We start from the raw sequence: 19,016 nt of genomic DNA, 5'->3' as shown, positions 1-19,016 counted from the left end.
ACAACAACTATTTATTCCAGCAGTTGTGATACAGGGTGTCACAGTGGCACAGTGGGTAGCACAATCACCTCACAGCAAGAAGTTTGCTGATTCTAGCCTTGGCTGGGTCAGTTGGCATTTTTGTGTGGAGTTTGCATTTTCTCCCCGTGTTCGTGTGGGTTTCCTCCAGGTGCTCCGGTTTCCCCAACAAGTCCAAAGACATGTGGTATAGGTGAATTGGGTAAGCTAAATTGACCGTAGTGTATGTGTGTGAATGAGTGTGTATTGATGTTTCCCAGTGATGGGTTGCAGCTGGAAGGGTATCCGCTGCATAAAACATATGCTGGATAAGTTGGCGGTTCATTTCACTGTGGCGACCCCAGATTAACTAAGCCGAAAAAAAAAAATGAATGAATGAGTTATGATACATTTAGCCAGTCTGAACCATATTTCTTTTCTCATGGTAGGTTTGTGTGTTTATATCTTTGTCTGAATGTTTTCCTAATCTTTCCTTTTTCCATCAATCACTTTTTCTTTGGGCCTCTAGCAAAGTGAAGTGTGTGTATGTGTGTCGCCTGTCACATTAAATAAGCTCCGCGATTTGTCTTGCTAGTTCCAGGAGCAGGTGCAGAAGAAAGAGGGAACACCTGAGGAAGTTTCACTACACCCCTGACACACACTTCAGTCTCTCTCTCTCTTTCTCTCTCCCTCTCTCTCTCTCCCTCTCTCAGCACAGCTGGATTGAGCAGAATGATCACTGGCTTGAGGAGGACCAGACTCCACTATAGCTCCGCTCACAGCCAGAGAGAGCAGACAGAGGGAGCGAGAGAGACACGCGCTCAACTAGCAGGTCATCCAGCTCACAAAATCTGTTGTGTTCTGACAACGACAACAGAAAGGAGCCAGAAGACTTCACTTAACAGACACACTGCGCTTTCAGAAATGCACGGATTAAGGGAACGGCGTTTTATCTCCACACCTGACATTTTCCAGGCTTTTTCAGGCTTTTTGGTGACAGCGAAAGAGTAGAAGGAAGTGTTTTCAAAGAGGACAGAATGAAGCAAAGCTCTGGAGCCAACGACTGCTTGAAAGATGCCATGAAGAATGCATCGCCTCTAAGTGAACTCGGGAGGTAACAAACTTTTGCTTTCGAGAGGCTCTCAGTGTGGGACATTATGAACTTGCATGTCAATATTTCAAAACCGGTGCCCAAAAGCGTGTTGACCTCTTCAAACCTGATGCCCTTTGACCCTGACTCCTGGACTCCGAGCCCGGACATCATGCTGGGTAATGTGGTCCATAACAGTTCAATCGGCTGTAACAGAAGCTGGACTGACAGAGAAGCATCCCTCTTTCCCAATCTATCCATGATTGCCACTTCCAGCGAAAGGACAGAACTGCTGTCATCGCAAAGGTGCAACGGCGAGACGACTAAAGAGGAGTTAGATCGCAAAAACTGGGCTGCGCTGCTGATTTTGGTTGTGGTCATTGTTACGGTGGCTGGGAACATTTTAGTAATCATGGCCGTCAATCTGGAAAGAAAACTGCAGAACGCCACCAATTACTTCCTCATGTCACTTGCGGTGGCAGATATGCTTCTGGGACTTCTGGTCATGCCAGTCTCCATGGTGACCATTGTGTATGGTAAGTCTGCTTCGATTTTGACACCGGTAATAGGTGTGCACTGAAGTCAGTCATTGATTCCTTAGGCACTGATGTCTGGATGTGAGCCTTTCACTCATTGTTGAACATTCATGTGATCCTAAATAGCAGTAATGTGTGGTATGTTTGTAGTAACATCAATATCGGGTGGAATGAGTGTTTATCTACAGTATTAGGCTGAAATAGTTTCCAGCAACTATATTGGAAGCTTATAAAGAGTTATTGCTATATGAGTTTCCACTGGAAAAGTTTAGATGTGCAGATGTGGCTGATTTTAATAGGGCACTGACAGAATTTTCCCACCACACACTTTGGGATTGTTCTCAACTCCTGTTTGAAAATAACAACTGGAACGGCACTCGTTGGACATGGTTTACACTGATCAACCCAATTCCATAGAGAAACAGTATTTGACATGATGCTGGTAAACTGACGAGCATGACGTTAAGTTTTTATGTAATATATGTTGTTTTATTGGCTGCAAGCGTTTCGTGATTATGTCTTTTCTCACTAAATCGTGGCACCATCCTGTGGTGTATTCAGGAATTCCCCTTTCAACTGCTAACAAAATCAATATCATTAAAAGATGTGAAAGTGTGATGGCTAGGGATGAGCGGGACATGACATGCTTGTTGACAATGGAAGTATTATTTGAGAATTTTTTAAACCTTTGCTTTTTTTGTTTTTACAAAGGCTATGTTTACATAACTACAAAATAATGTTACATTTTAAAAAAACAAGACATTATTTTGAAAAAAAAATAGATATTTGCACCTGAAAACAAAATCATTTAATTTCATTTTGACACATTTTGAAAATAAGCAAGGTGCAAGAGTATTTGGCTTTGAAAGCTAAATACTGATAAAGGCAATGCTTATGTGTGTGTGTGTGTGTGTGTGTTTTACAAAAGCTTAAAGCTGGGTACACACACTCCAATTTTGGCCATAATTTGGTTTATAATACAGGCAAAATCTAGTCTTTGATCACAGGTTTGACATGTTTAATGACAGCTTATTAATGGCCATTGTGAACAAAAATGTGACCTTTGATAAACAAACCAGTCATAAGCGCAATTATTTTTCATGTTTATACCCCTGAAAGCTGCAAAAATAAGCTTTCCATACTTTGTTAGGATTAGACAATATTTGGCGGAGATACAACTATTTGAAAATGTGGCATCTGAGGGTTCAAAAAATGCAAATACTGAGAAACTTGTCTGTAAAGTTGTTGAAGTGCTTACCAATGCACAAACTATTCGATTTCTTTTTTCATAATCATCATTCATAATCAAAAAGAGTTTTGATATAAAGAGTTTTGATATGAAGTGCCATCTGAAATGTCCATCGAAAATGAGCATTTGACTCCTACTGTATGTTTATGTTGACATTTCATTTTAAAATCCTTTAAAAGAGTGCATTCTTTGCCATAAACTTGAAATTACTATAGCCACACACAGGAGCACAGAATAAAAATCTTTATTTTTGAAATGTCAAACGGCTTTTAGAGGATTTTGCATCTGAATTCCATATATTAACAGGAGGAAACTTTCAAAATATTTTCTTGGAAATCCACTTAATATTCTAACGATTTTTAGTATAAAAGAAAAATCAGTAATTTTGACCTATACAATGTATTTTTTGGCTATTGTCAGAAATATTATTGTGAACATAAGACTTACGTTGAAATTATTTGTGGTCCAGAATCACAAATCTTTCATCTGTTGAAATTCTGGCAGTGCCATAAGATTTGAATAAATAACCAGCAGGATCACAGAATCTTCATTTTAATCCATTTCTTCTTTTCAAAATAAGCCATGATTAAAATAAACATGGGAGATGTTTTTTGATTTGCCAGCTGCCATTTCACCTCTGCATATAAATGCGCTTCACTGTCATGAGATTGATGATACAAGACTAAAGACGAGTCTTCTTGTGTAAGTCCATTTTTAAAACATCGTAACAGTTCTAAAGTCTGGCATAAATGACAGCGGAGACAACAGAGTGTAAAGTTAATTATAGCAGAGAACATGTTTGTTGAAGGTCTAAAAAGTGACCTTCTCTGACAGTAGACTGTTTTTTATGTGAAGGACAAGAGAGGTTTTTGTTTTTTTCTACCAGGTAAATCATTTATGAGTGAGCTTCCCTTTTGTTCTGTGACACATAAAACAAATGCTTACACATTTACAAGCACATATCATAGCAGGTATTTACATGTTTACCTAACTATCTATTTAAAGTCACTGTTGTGAAATCAAAACTTACAATGTTTATTTTGCTAACACACATTGTTAATCTTACATAAACAATTATTCCATGCAAGTTAATCCACTGAAAGGAAAGTTTGTTTTGGTAATCTTCAATCAAAGTCTGCCCATTTGATTCAGCATTTAGAGTGATTCTTCTTCGCTATTAGGTAATGATGTGCAAAAACAAACCTACTCAATGTTCTGAAACAAAAGTCTCAGCAACTTTGGGACTTTAATTCTGAGTTCACACTAATTTTCTAAATTGTCATATCGCCATTGTTGAATTGAATTGAATTTTATTTGACAGATTTTAGACAAGCTGTACAAATATCCCATACATTTTGAAATAAAAACTGTCGAGGATAAAAACACAATAAAGCCCTGGGCTTGTTTCCATTGCGGTCCTTGCTGTTAAATAAAACAAAGTATGGCTTAAAAATACAGAGGATGCATAAAACAGACAGTACCTCATACATTTTTAAAACGGGAACAAAATAATTCCCAAATACATTCCTTCATTCATTAATTTTTCTTTTCGGCTTAGTCCCTCTATCAATCAGGGATCGCCACAGCGGAACGAACCATCAACTTATCCAACATACGTCCCACGCAGCGAATGGCCTTCCAGCTACAACCCTATTCACAATCAAGTAACATATAAAATAAAAACATCCTCGTCCACCATGCAAACTAATTATCCTCATCAAACAACCATCTTTTGATTACTTTTTTGAACCTCCTTAAATCTTTTATTTCCTTGATCGATTTTGGTAATTTGTTCCACATGATTGCACTTGTATATAAAAACATATTTTTCCCCACTAGACTTCTAAATTTAAATAAACAAATATTAAAATCCCAACCCCTAGTACTGTATGAATGCTGTTGCCTCACCATTTAAAAATAGTTCACCAAATAACTAGGAACCACATTATTAAACACTTTACGTACCATTCCCAGTTTTAAAAAACATACTCTCTTACTCACAGTTAACATGCCTAATTCTTTAAAAGACTCTTTGTGCAAATGTGCTTTAGGATGAATTTTTAAAATTATTCATACTCATTTATTTTGTGCCTTTTTCAATTTTTCCTTCATAATCTGTGAGCAGCTACTATACCAAAAAGAAGTAGCATAATCAAAATGGGGTTGAATTAAAGCTCCTGCCAATCATTTTAAAGAATGAACATCCAACAGATCAGCTTGTCTTGCTATGAACCTAATTTTTCCACCTATCTTCGTAAAAACCTTTCTTGCCATAGCATCACCTGATAATTTCTTATCTATTAAACATCCCAAATAACAACATTTACAACATTTTTCGACTCAATTTTCCAATCATTAATCCTGACTACAAAACTATCATCTTTCTTTAATTTCACTCTTGAAGCAAATAAAATGTTTTCATACTGCATGACTCTCTGGGGCAGCGTTCAGTTGTGTTCACACTCCACGATGGATCAGTAACAGGAAGATACACACTGCATCCCTATAAAAACAATCACTGACAACTCTGTCTGGCTTGTGAGAAGTGACAAGATCACTCCTGATCACGGGCATTATTGGAAATGGAACCCTGCAATAAATATTTTTTTAATAACTTTTTTTTTTTCAAATGGTTTGTGAGCTGAATGCTGATTTGCAGCAAAAGAGCCAAAAAAACGAAGGGTTGTGCTTTTGTAAAGAGTGAAAAAAAAAAGAGTTGGAGTGAATAAATAATTTGGGTCACACTTTACAATAAGATTTCATTAGTAATGTATTTACTAACATGAACTAACTTAGAACAATGCTTCTGCAGCATTTATTGATAATAATTTAACATTTACTAATGCATTATTAAAATCCAAATTCATGCTTATCATTCGTTAATGCACCGTAAGTTAACATCAACTAACTAACATTAACTAACATGAACATATACTGTAAGAAATGTATTGTTCAATGTTAGTTAATGCATTAGCTAACATTAACCAATACAACCTTATTGTAAAGTGTTACCATAATTTGCAATATACTTCTATTGTGGCTGATCAAGCAAACGTTTCTTTGTTTCTGTTTACTTATATTACGGAGCTTATTTATTCTTAGATTGCGGTCTATAGCTCCTCCTGGAACTCCCTGCTGCACTGCATCCTGCTCTCTCATTGGCTGTAGGTCATCATTGATATGTTTTTAAGTTAGAACTCATATCACACAGCATGATTTTGAATGCAGATTTGGATCCAAATCCATGATTTGCCTTAGATTTTGGGCATTTGTCAGTGTTTTCACCAATCGCAGAGCAAAAATCAGGGCTAAAATTGTGCAGTGTGAATATAAGTAATAAAAGATGCATAAATGACATCTGCATGTTGGTATTGCTTTAAAGGTATTTCAATTTTATTATTATTTTAGCTCTGATTGAATAACTAAAAATATCTTCACCGTGAGCTTATCAGAATTTAACTATTTTGTCAGCAGCATTTCCAATTGCATTTTTAGTCTCGAAAAACTGTATGAAGTAAAATATAGTGTATTAATTTCGCACTTTTTAAATTACTGCATCATGATGCAATATTTATGCCATTATCAGCATTTTCAACACGTTTTAATTAACTGATCAGTTGTTATATATACTAAATTAAACAAAACAATGGAAATGATTAACACAATGTTGATCATTCTGCATTGTTTTCTTATCTTAGTTTTCATTCAATGTCTATCCTGATTCATCAGGGAAATGTTATTTTCTGTTATTCAGTTATTTGTGTACTTAAAGTGGATGTGTTAATTGATCATTAAGAGCCTTGTATGCACTGATGAGTGTATTTTCATGCAAAGAGCTTGCTTGATGACATTGTTAATTATTTTAATTGCTCCTATATTTTATGATGAGTCCAAGCACATGAAAAATGCATGGTTTAGCACAAAAAGCCTTTATATAATCATTAATGACGGAGATTGAAGATGTTTACTGTTCCTGGTTCAAGTAGGAATAAGAAATGTGTTTTTTTTGATGGGGCTTGACAGTGAAATGTCATTGTCACACTGTATTTGAGGCTGTTGTCAGTGCACGGAGCCTTTGAAGAACTCGCAGACAGAGAGGTTAAGATCGCACAAGAGTGTGCATGAGAGCAACATGCCACCCTCTTCACTTCTTCATCTCTGCCATTCTCTGTTTTTTTCTGTCTCTGCTATAAGACACATTCATATTTGCCAGACTTTTTTCTTGAAAATGACTGATCTATATATTTAGGCATGAAACATTTCCAATCACATGCCTGTTTAGACTTGAAAAACCTTTGTTTAAAGGTAAAGTAAATATGGCATATTATTATGTACTTTTTAAATTCATTTAGTAGCAATTATTAGATATGGCACTATTCTGTACACTGTAAAACCCAAAAAGTTAAGGTAACTCAAACCATTTGAGGAAACAAATTCCAACAAACCATTTAAGTTCGAAAACTAATCCTAATGAGTACTGTGAACTTAATCCATTTGAGTAAATGAAGCAATTTGTGCACAGTAAAACCCGATAAATGAAGAAAACTCAAACCAACTGAGTTCTGTAAAATCCAATAAGTTAAGGCAACTCAAACCGTTTGAGGAAACCGATTGCTACAAACCATTTGAGTTAAAAAACTGAGTATTGTGAACTTACTCTATTTAAGTAAAAGTAATGAGGTATTTAATTAACTCATTACCATCAAAATTAAGTTCAGAACTCTTTTCCAATGAGTAGAATTAACTTTCAGTAAATTTTGAGTTAACTACACTCATTTCATTTGATAAAGTTGACTTTTGGGTTTTACGGTGTAGGATTATAATTCACTGATTGGTTGTTTCATGATTTAAAAAAAAAAAAAAGACTTAATTCTTTTGCAAGATGTTTATCAGAGACAGGATATTTTTCCAAATTATTTATGATTATATTTTTTTCTAAAGAAAGCCTTATTAACAAAATAAATTAATAATTTCATGAATAAATCAAATGAAAAACTGCTAATATTAAGGTTAATATTATTAGCCCCAGGGAGGAGTTCAAGTATCTTGGAGTTTTGTTCACGAGTGAGGGACCTACCTAGGGTACAATGTCTACCTAGGGAGGTGTTCCAGGCATGTGCCACCAGGAGGAGGCCTCGGGGAAGACACAGGACACACCGGAGGGACTATGTCTCTCAGCTGTTTTGGGAACACCTCGGAATCCCACTGGAGAAAGTGTCTGGGGAGAGGGACGGTTGGGGTTCTCTCCTGAGACTGCTGCCCCCACGACCCGACCCCAGAAAAGCGGACTAAAATTAATGAATGACTGAATTTTTAGAATCATTAATATAAATGATATATTTTTAATTGGCCTCAGAACAAACTACTGTTGTCCAATGACTTACCTAGTTAGTTAAGCTTTTAAATAGCACTTTAAGCAAGAAATCAAAAAACTATTATGTTAAAAAAAATTATAATAATTAAAATTTCACAGAAGGGCTAATAAATTTGACTTTAACTCTGTACACATACATAATTACGCATACATGCACACACACACGCACGCACGCACGCACGCACGCACGCACGCACGCGCGCACACACACACACACACACACACACACACACACACACACGCACACACACATACACACACAGACAATATCAAACAAAACAAGGCAGAATGATAAATTTAAACTTAACAGAAACACTCTCTCTGTCCTTTGTAGATTTGCTTTGGGCTGATATAATTCTACTCTGTATTACTCTGACCATTTTATTTCAACCATTTAACGATCAACTATTTCTTTAGGCATGTAACTTTCCAAGCACATGCTCAATTTATTCTTGAAAAACTGTGTGCATTAAGTAATTTATTGCATGTGTACGTTCTAAATAGCTTTTGCAACATGCAGTATTTATGCCATTTAGTAGCAATTTTTCAAATACAATAGTTTGAAGGATTTTAATTTACTGATTAATTTACTTATTGTTGTTTTACAATAATAATGTCATCATCAACTAATTGTCAATTTAAAAATAAAATTATATATATTAAATACACAGTTAAAGTCAGAATTATTAGTCCCCCTTTGATTCTTTTTTAAATATTTCCCAAATGATATTTAACAGAGCAAGAAAATTATTACAATATGTCTGAAAATATTTTTTTATTCTAGAGAAAGTCTTTTTTTGTTTTATTTAGGCTAGAATAAAAGCAGTTTTAAATTTTTTAGGAACAATTTTAAGGTCAAAACAGTTTACCGAACAAACCATCGTTATACAAAAACTTGCCTAATTACCCTAACCTGCCTAGTTAACCCAATTATCCTAGTTAAGCCTTTAAATTTCACTTTAAGCTGTATAGAAGTGTCTTGCAAAATATCTAGTCAAATATTATTTACTGTCATCATGACAAAAATAAAAAAAAAATCAGTTATTAGAAATGAGTTATTAAAACTATTATGTTTAGAAATGTGTTGAAAAAAAGCTTCACTCCTTTAAACAGACATTGGGGAAAAAAATAAACGGGGCTAATAAATCAGGGGGGCTAATAATTCTGACTTCAACTGGATATACATATATAAAACCTACCACCATCTTCTCTGTGATTCTCCTCTGTCCTTGGTGTATTTGCTGTGGGAGGCATTAGTACTATTAGTCAGACTGTGAATGCGAATAAATGTCATGTCACTGTTTCAGGACACAGTCACATGTTACAGCTAAAACCTTGTTAACATTATAAGGTGCATGTGTGTGTGTGTTTGGGAGAGAGAGCACAGAATGACCTCTGCTGCTTAGTAAATGTGCCTGTTAAACGGTCAGACAAAAGAATTCACACGAAGGGAGATTTTGGAGAGAAAGACTAATTTTTTTCTGCTGCGTAAACACTGGACTGATGCTATTCAAATGCACTGGATTCTGTAGAGACTCAGCACTTCACCTGCACTCTTATGAAGCTATTTATCTTTGTCTTCTGGCTGGCTGGGCTTTTTTGGTTTTGTTGTTCAGGAAAAATGATGCTATTGTTGCTTGAACATTTTTATGCACCTATTTTTTGCCCATTAATGGGTTTGATTAAAGTCTTTGTCCTTGTGTTGAGGCTTGAGTCACGTTCTGTTCTCGCTCTCTCTCTCTGTCTCTCTCCGCATGCACAAAAGACAGAAATGCATGGTTTTCTATGAATATTGGTGCATTAATCCCAATTTTTAGGATTCTTTACAAAGCAGAAAATTTGGACTGCCAGTATGTGGGTTTAATTATAAGAATATATGGGAAAATGTTTTAATAGGTCATATATTTAGAACAATAATCTTATCTTACTTAAGGCTGCATAAGCAATTTTGATTGATGCCAGTATATATTTTAATAATTTTTTTATTTAAATTGTTCAGTCTTTTTCCAAAAAAAATATATATCAGTTCTGAGATTTTTAAAATGTTACACTGTCAATAAATTATTAATGTTTCGGTTCATTTTAAATGGATGTTATCTCACTGAAAAGTTCTTCAAGCTTTTTAATATAAAAAGAAATTGGCTGCACATTTAAAAAGCCCAAAACGGATTCCATTTAGAAATCTGTAATATCAGTGTGTAAAAGAAATGACACATTGTAAAAATAAGTTACTGCCGTTATTCAAATGAACTTTACATGACATTTCAACTCATGTTACATTAAACCCACTTCAAATATCAAGTTGAACATTGTATAATGTTAAAAAAATTCAATATAATTATATTTTATTTTAATAAGTTAAGTTAACAAAAAAACAATGTTGTCTTGAAGAATTATTGATTGTATAGTTTATTAAAATGCAACGTAATATTATACATACACTCTAAAATACATATTTGAATATATATATTTTCAGTTAAATTTGGGTCATGCCCAATTGAGCCTGGTTTAGCTCGAGGTTTTTCCTTCACTTTCGTCAATTGGTGAAGTTTGTACCTCACCCCTGTCACCACTGGCTTGCTTCGGACTTGTGGAGCTGTGCATTGATGGATTTGCTCCTCAGTGTTTGGACTTTCAGCAGTGAAATTTGGCCTCCTAAACTCTGCGTACCTGGTACCGGGTCCATGACGTCATTTACTTCCGCATTCTTTACATTTTAAAGGTCCGTACTGGCCCAATACCCCCATAAGTGGTTCCGTTCTCTCATCAGTTGAAATAAAATAACTTTTGCATAGATTATGGTAGAGACATTTTTCTTTTTTCCTATGATCACAAATATGTGCAGGAACCACCAAAATCAATTACAGCAACCTAGACCACACAGAACCTAAAAGTTACACTTTCAAATTTGAGTTTACAAAAAAAACGCCTCTATTTTGGAGGGGTTTATTATAACAGACAACGAATACAATTATTTTATCAATCAATTCTTAAATCAATAATCAATTTCAACAGTGTTTATTGACAATTCAAAGGGTTTTCTTTAAAAATGATACCAAACCTTTGCATTAAAACCTCTGCATGTGGATTTGGGAAGCTTTTGAATTTGGATAGGCAAAATCCAGGCGGATAGCACTTTATTAAACCACACCGAACTGAACTAAACTGAACTCTGAAAACTGGACTGACACAGTTTCAATTTACTAGAACTTCTTCGTTAAGCTGCTTTGACACAATCTACATTGTACATTTATTCCTTCATTCACTCATTCATTTTGATTTCGGCTTAGTCCCTTCATTAATTTGGGGTCACCTCAGCGGAATGAACCTACAACTTATGTTTTACGCACCGGATGCCCATCACTGGGAAACACCTATACACTATCATTCACACACATACACTACGGACAATTTAGCTTACCCAATTCACCTATAGCGCATGTGTTTGAACTGTGTGAGAAACCGGAGCACCCGAGGAGAAACCGGAGCACCCGGAAGAAACCCACACGAACATGGGAGAACATGCAAACTCCACACAGAAATACCTACTGACCCAGGCGAGATTCAAACCAGAGACCTTCTTGCTGTGAGGCGACAGCGCTACCCACTGCAACACTGTGCTGCCACTCTAAATTGTAAAACCGCTATATAAATAAACATGAATTTAATTAAATTAAAGCAGTTTTATAGTATACATTTTAGTATAATTTATGGCCTGTGCAATTCAAAATATTTTTACAAAATTTACAATTAACTTTTATTTTTATGTGATCAGTTTTCAGTTTAAAATGAACTGTGGTAAATGTGTTTTGTTAATCCCTGTTTTACTATAGTCGTATATAAACAGGTGAATACTTGTGCTAAAACTTGAATCATCTGGCTTATTAAAGGGTATAGTTATATAGGATAGTTCACCCCAAATTTGCTTACTATTTACTCTCTTCACTTGTTCCTATGCAATCCTTCGCAAATCAATGATTACAAGTTTTCAGCTTTCTTCAAAATATCTTCTTTTTGTGTTTAACAGAAGAAAGTAAGTCAAAAAGGTTTGGAACAAGTGAAGAGTGAATAGATGATGACAGAATTTCAGTATTAGCCAAACTATCCCTTTAAGGGGGCCTGACTTGTTAAATAGACCTTAATAAAAGCTATAAAAAGAATACAATAAAGACTATCATAAGCAATAACCTAGCAACTACCCAAAACACTCAAGCAATCACATAGCAGAATGAGAAAAGCCACTCAGAATGTACCTTAGCAACTGCATAACAATGCCCTAGCAACCATACACAATGCAAACACTAATTCTGCACGATAAAGCACCACTTACATTATCCTCGAAAACTGTACAGATTCTCTGAACTGCTGGGAATACGCTGATTGATCAGATGATAATTAGTCTGTCTTTGAATTGATAATGAGTGGATCCAGCATCCAGCTGTTCTGTATCGTGCCAGCAGAGGCCACATGCAGACACAGAGGAAAGAAGCTAATCACTGTAATACTATGAGCTGCTTCAGAACGCTATAGTTTAACACAGATATTCTCATAAAGCACACTGCATTTAAAGCAAACACACAGAACATGTTTTGTGGTTAAAGGGATAGTTCACACAGAAATTAACATGTACTCACTATTTACAATTCACTTTCTTTTGTTGAAAACTAAATAAGATATTGTGAAGAATGCTGAAAACCTGCAACCATTGAGTTCCATGGTCGAAAAACAAATACTATGAAAATTCAATGGTTAAAGGTTTTCAGCTTTCTTAAAAATAGGTTTGAAACAAGGTGAATAAATGTTGACAGAATTTTCAGTTTGGAGTGAAGAGTGAAGTTCAGTAAAGTTAGGAAAAACAGTGGTTTAGTATTGTATAAAACAGTATATTTTAGTATTTAGTTACATAAAAGCTTGTGAATCACGTTTTGGAAAATATCCCACAATTCCGCTTGTGTGTGATTATTTTATGTGTCAGTTCATGTCATTTTTTGTGGGATACCCCCTTGAGATGAACAAAAAATCTCATTTTTGAGTGCATCATGTCATAACAAACATACAGCTAAACAAAACAAACAAACAAGCAGCACACTTAACCTGAAACACTTCCCACAGTCTAAAGCCTAAGCACACAAAAACATATAATAAATAATGTGATTAAATTAGCAAAAAGTCTAAATGTCTTAATTGATCTAAAAGAAGAAAGATTGTTCCAGTCAAAAAAAATATTGTGTGGTTTTCATGTTGCCAGTATGTTGTGCAATGTGCCAGTCAACTTTATGATATCCAAAACAGTCATGTAGTGAATGGAATTGTGATCTGTTGACTATACATTACAGTGTGGTGTATTAGCAGTGGTGTACAGAAATGAATTGCAAACACTCAAATAACTGTACTTGAGTAGCTTTACTAAATGTAATACTTTGAATTTCTATTTTTAAATATTTACTAATTGATGTTTAACAGAGCAAGGAAATTTTCACAGTATGTCTGAAAATATTTTTTCTTCTGGAGAAAGTCTTATTTGTTTTATTTCGGCCAGAATAAAAGCTGTTTATAATTTTTTAAACACCATTTTAAGGTCAAAATTATTAGCCCCTTTAAGCTATATTTTGTTTCGATAGTCAACAGAACAAACCATCGCTATACAATAACTTGTCTAATTACCCTAACCTGCCTAGTTAACCTAATTACCCTAGTTAAGTCTTTAAATGTACCTTTAATCTGTATAGAAATGTCTTGAAAATATCTAGTAAAATATTATGTACTGTCATCATGACAAAGAAAAAATAAATCAGTTATTAGAAATGAATTATTAAAACTATTATGTTTAGAAATGTGTTGAAAAAAATCTCTCCGTTAAACAGAAATTGGGGGGAAAAAAAACAGAAGGGCTAATAATTCTGACTATATATATATATATATATATATATATATATATATATATATATATATATATATATATATATATATATATATATATATATATACAGCACCCTTTTAGTACACCACATCAAAGTGGGCCAAACCAGCATATATCATGTATGAATTTCATAATAAAATGGACAGAATTTGAAGGAGGATATTTTGTTTCTATTTTGGATTTTGAGAATCAATATTGATTTGTATAAAATGACAATTCAGTGAAATTAAATATCAGATTGTTTACATTTTTTCAAGTTATTCTGTACACATTTGCCAAATAAAAAAAGCCTAACCCAAGATTTCACTATGAATATATGTGCCAATGCCCATGATGGTTTGTGTGATAGTTAGGCGGTCACACCATTAAGGACAATGAGTTCATGTCATTTAATTATATATTTATATATCCACCTCCAGCAGTTACCTGTCATTTCTTTAGTTTACTATCCAATAAAACCTTTAAAAGCCATAAAAAATAATTGAAAAGAGGTTATAACAGTAAGGGGGAATTCACTAAAAACAAATTGTGACTGCTGATAGTGTTGTTCATTTAAGCAAATATGCAAATCCATATCTGGCACATAAAGGCACATACAAAATTTGGCCTGAATGTGATTTTCATACCATGGTTCCACATCTTATACAGCGTCTCACTAACCACAGCAATTCAATGCCACTTTAAAACGCATCAGTCTATATGTATGATATGCTTCGATGGCTATAATGCTATTTTCTTCATTACTTGATCATAATTTGTATACAAACATGTCCCTTAAATTAAACGAAGTTGTGTTTTCCATGCTGCAAGCACCATGGCTGTTTGTAATTTTCTGATTTTACATAATTTACATAATCACTAGTGTTTTCCACCTTCACGTTATCGCTTGAAGGAATTTCTTCTTAGAGCCAATGAGGAAGATCAGTGAAACTGCCATAAAGCATCCACTGAATCACTTGTAAACATGAACGAATTCCACTCGTCTTGGAGCAGAGCAGAGAGGCTGGAGTGCTTTCAGAAATGAGGAGATGACAGAGAGAGCGAGAAACTGACAAATTGGACAGAGATTTTTTTTTAAGTCTCTGAGAGGGATCACATGTGAAGCAGCAGGGGTGATAAAATCAGAGAGGAACTCCCATTGAGTGCGAGCAATGCACTGACATACTGGAGCCGTGACAAAGCACACAGTCCGATGGTAATCAGAGCCATTTTATAAATAGCATAGTGTACTTCTAACCTATTATCTGACATAAGGCATAAATAGCTGTATGTGTGTCAGTGCATGTGTGGATCAGAATGAAGTAAGGGAACCATTCATTCATTCATTTTCTTTTCGGCTTAGTCCCTTTTTTAATCTGGGGTCGCCACAGCGGAATGAACCGCCAACTTATCCAGCATTTTGTTTTATGCAGCGGATGCCCTTCTAGCTGCAACCCATCACTAGGAAACACATACACACCTATTCACACACACTACGGACAATTTAGCCTACCCAATTCACCTGTACTACATTTCTTTGGACTGTGGGGGAAACCAGAACACCCAGAGGAAACCCACGCGAACACAGGGAGAACATGCAAACTCCACACAGAAACGGCAACTGACCCAGCCGAGGCTTGAACCAGCGACCTTCTTGCTGTGAGGCGACAGCACTACCTACTGTGCCACTGCGTCGCCCCAGTAAGGGAACCAGCCCATCTAACAAATTATAATATTAAATAAATAAATAAATTAAAAACAAATAAATAAGTAAAAATAAATTGTTACATTTAATTACATTTAATTTGAAATCTGATTAAATAAATTTGAACAATGTTCCTAAATGTGGCTGACTATTAATTCACAAACAACAACTAGTAGTAAACAGAAAAAAAAAACTACCTATTGTATTATTATAGTGTGTGTCTTTGAAGCTATTAAAATAATAACAAAAACACATAATGGTGACAAAGTTGATGTTAATTTGTTCTGATGAATGTAACTGGAGTGAATAAAGCAACATGTTAAGAAATAATGTCATTCCAGCCAGTTAACACAGAATAAACCACAAGGTGATCATAAGGCGTATTACAAAAAAACTCAACTGTACTTAACCCTTTAACTGGCATTGTAACCACTTGGTTGACCTTTTGTCCATATTGTAGGTTTAGGTCAATTCAATTCAATTTAAGTTTATTTGTATAGTGCTTTTCCCAATAATTTTCATTCCAAAGCAGCTTTACAAAAGGTTACAGTGTTGGCTTTAGGCTACATAGTTAACCTGTATTTGCACAATATATGGTGAATATTTGGTGCAGGCCCGTGGCCAGGGGGAGTTCGGGTGGTTCGAAAGACCCACCCCTCACTGACAAAGATCCAGAATTTCTCCCATACATGAGCTCATTTGTCATATTTTGACTGCTATGCCATCATAAATAGTGAAAATACCCCATTAAAAAGGTTTTAAAAGTGTGACTTCAGCTAACCAGTTTTGGCCAGTGCACACAATTCAACATCCAGCTATGCAAAAAAAGCATACAATCTCATGGAGTGAAGTAATGTTTTGCTACTGTATTGTTTTTAAATAGAGAAAACATTTTACAAGTAACTTTAATTCTAAATCTTGGAACAAATAATTTACCAATGAAAAGCCCCCAAAACAACCGATATTAAAATGAATTTGAATACTAGTTTAGCTATTGTTGTTAGCCATGAATTTTCAAATGTACTTTTTTGGTTACTTTTTTTTGATGACCATCCAACAATCTATTTCAGCTAAAATAGTGCTTAAATGTCATGAAAACGCAGCATTTAAATTCAATAATTAAATAGTAGCCTAAATGAGGCTTATAACCGCAAAAAAGGTCCACTTTTTGAGAAAAATAGGTTTCACATTTCAATGACAAAACGCTTATTAGTAATGACAGACTAACCCACAACATGATATTACAGTTAGCACAGGCACTGCCACCAGCATTACAGAGACCAACAATGTGTCATGGAGCATTACCAGTTATAATACAAGTGACTAATGCCTTACATTTGCAAAAGGTGATTTTCAAAGTGAAGTAGCTACTTTTGCAAAAATGTCACAAACTAATTTGTCTTAAAGGTCCTGTGAAGTGCTTTGAAATATGCCTTTTTTTTCGATGTTTGACTTCATCTCAACCGAAACACAAAGAGTGGGTGGGATATAGCGTAGCTCCTCCCCTTTAAAATAAAAAACAGCCAAAAGTGTTTTGTTTCATCACAGCTCTGCCAGTGAGAGTGGTTGAGCTCAAGTGCATCAAATGAAAAGCAATTTAGAAGCGTCCTGAAGGGGGCGGGGCTTGTCAGATACTAAAGAGCATTTGATTGGTTATGATGTGATGAGAAACTGTAGTGTGAGGTGACGTGAATAAAACCATTGATCCGTTTTGGCGGAAGTGACAAACTACAAGCTTTACATGTTTGTATCAGTTTTAGATCTTCTTAACATGAATTTTGTCACTGTTTTGGAGCACACTAGATTATAGATATCCTAAAGACGAATAATACTGATATTAAAATCTAAAAAAACTTGATTTTAATTTCATGGGATCTTTAAAGCTCGCCGGTTTTGTTTATCCTTGCACGCTCATTTTGATTGCTTGGTAACAGACCTGAGATAGACCTTTTTCACATTTCCGGGTTTTATAGTAGAGGAAGTCGTCATAGTTAGGAAAACTAGGAGCGCAGTGAATGGGAGAAAACAACAAATATTTTTTTTACAATCGTATTTGCTCAAATAATAAAAGAAAAACTCCTCTATGATGTTATAAAGACTTTCAGAAAAAAGAAAAAAATTGTGTGAGACTGATGACGGCATCCAGAGGAGAGAAGAACAAATTTATTGTCCTGTCCCATTGATGCTGCATTAGAAACACCTCACACAAGCAGTAATTCGCTTTTCGTAATTTGAAGTAAAGATAATATAATACATACATGAATACATCCCGAATCAAGTTAACATTTACTGCTGTAATGCAAATTTTAGAAAAATCCAGATTTTACATATTATATCATAAGTTACGTACTGTAAGATAAGAATCTTTGTTTACTATGCCCCAAGGAGAGCAACGAGGCGGACGCGTTTTATCTTTATAAAGCTTTAGAAATTTACTAGGGAATCTACATAATATAGCAAGTCAGGTTTAATGGTTGTTATCAACAGATCAAGTATTCAATTGAGCAGTGTAATAAAGTCAGTACATCATGTGTAATTAAAATTAATATGATGATGGGAACGACCGAACAATAATTTGCCATGCTTTCCTCAAGTTTTTCCTATAGAGTTTTAAAATGCAGTTTTTCTATTTACGAGAAAGAAATCAGGTCTAAAGTAAAAAATAACTTAATGATGCTTTAACATTTTGCTGTTTAACATAGATTAGACACATCTGTATCTAAAATGTGAATTTTGAAGCTGCTGTGTGTAGTTTATGAAATGTCTAATGAGTAGGCCCACACAGAATCTGTGCGCAGGTATTTATTTACTTATGTAAATGTGTGTAAATTTATATTTATTTAGTTTTAAAATTAATTTCAGTAATATTATTGACTAATATGAAAATGTTCATATGATTTATTTACAATTCAGTTTGTAAAGTAATATTTTCTGTTGTTTTTAATAGATATAGCATACGAGAGACTTGCTTTGTTAAGCAAATATGTTGATCTAATTGGATTTGCATTGTAAACATTAAAAAACCTTAAAAAGGTAGTATTTTTTAATTCACATGTTACATTTTTAGTTCCGATACTTCTGAAATCATTCCACATAAATCTGCAGATTTTCCACAAAATTCTGTGCAGAATTAGCAAAAAATGTCAGCAGATTCTGTCTGGTCCTG

The 19,016-nt window shown here is 34.6% G+C and overlaps 1 protein-coding gene across 1 annotated transcript in view; it reads left to right on the top strand.

The window, feature by feature from the left end:
- Positions 1-794: 794 nt before the first annotated feature.
- htr2aa (5-hydroxytryptamine (serotonin) receptor 2A, genome duplicate a) overlaps positions 795-19,016 on the top strand; it is a 50,794-nt gene continuing 32,572 nt past the window's right edge. The window contains exon 1 of the mRNA XM_056465117.1: positions 795-1,623. Coding sequence (XP_056321092.1) covers positions 1,155-1,623 — 469 coding nt within the window. The 5' untranslated portion in view covers positions 795-1,154. The remainder of the gene's footprint in view (positions 1,624-19,016) is intronic.

This window comes from Danio aesculapii, chromosome 9, assembly GCF_903798145.1.
Source record: "Danio aesculapii chromosome 9, fDanAes4.1, whole genome shotgun sequence".
NCBI classification, from domain to species: domain Eukaryota; kingdom Metazoa; phylum Chordata; class Actinopteri; order Cypriniformes; family Danionidae; genus Danio; species Danio aesculapii.
This window is presented reverse-complemented; position numbering and strand designations above follow the sequence as displayed.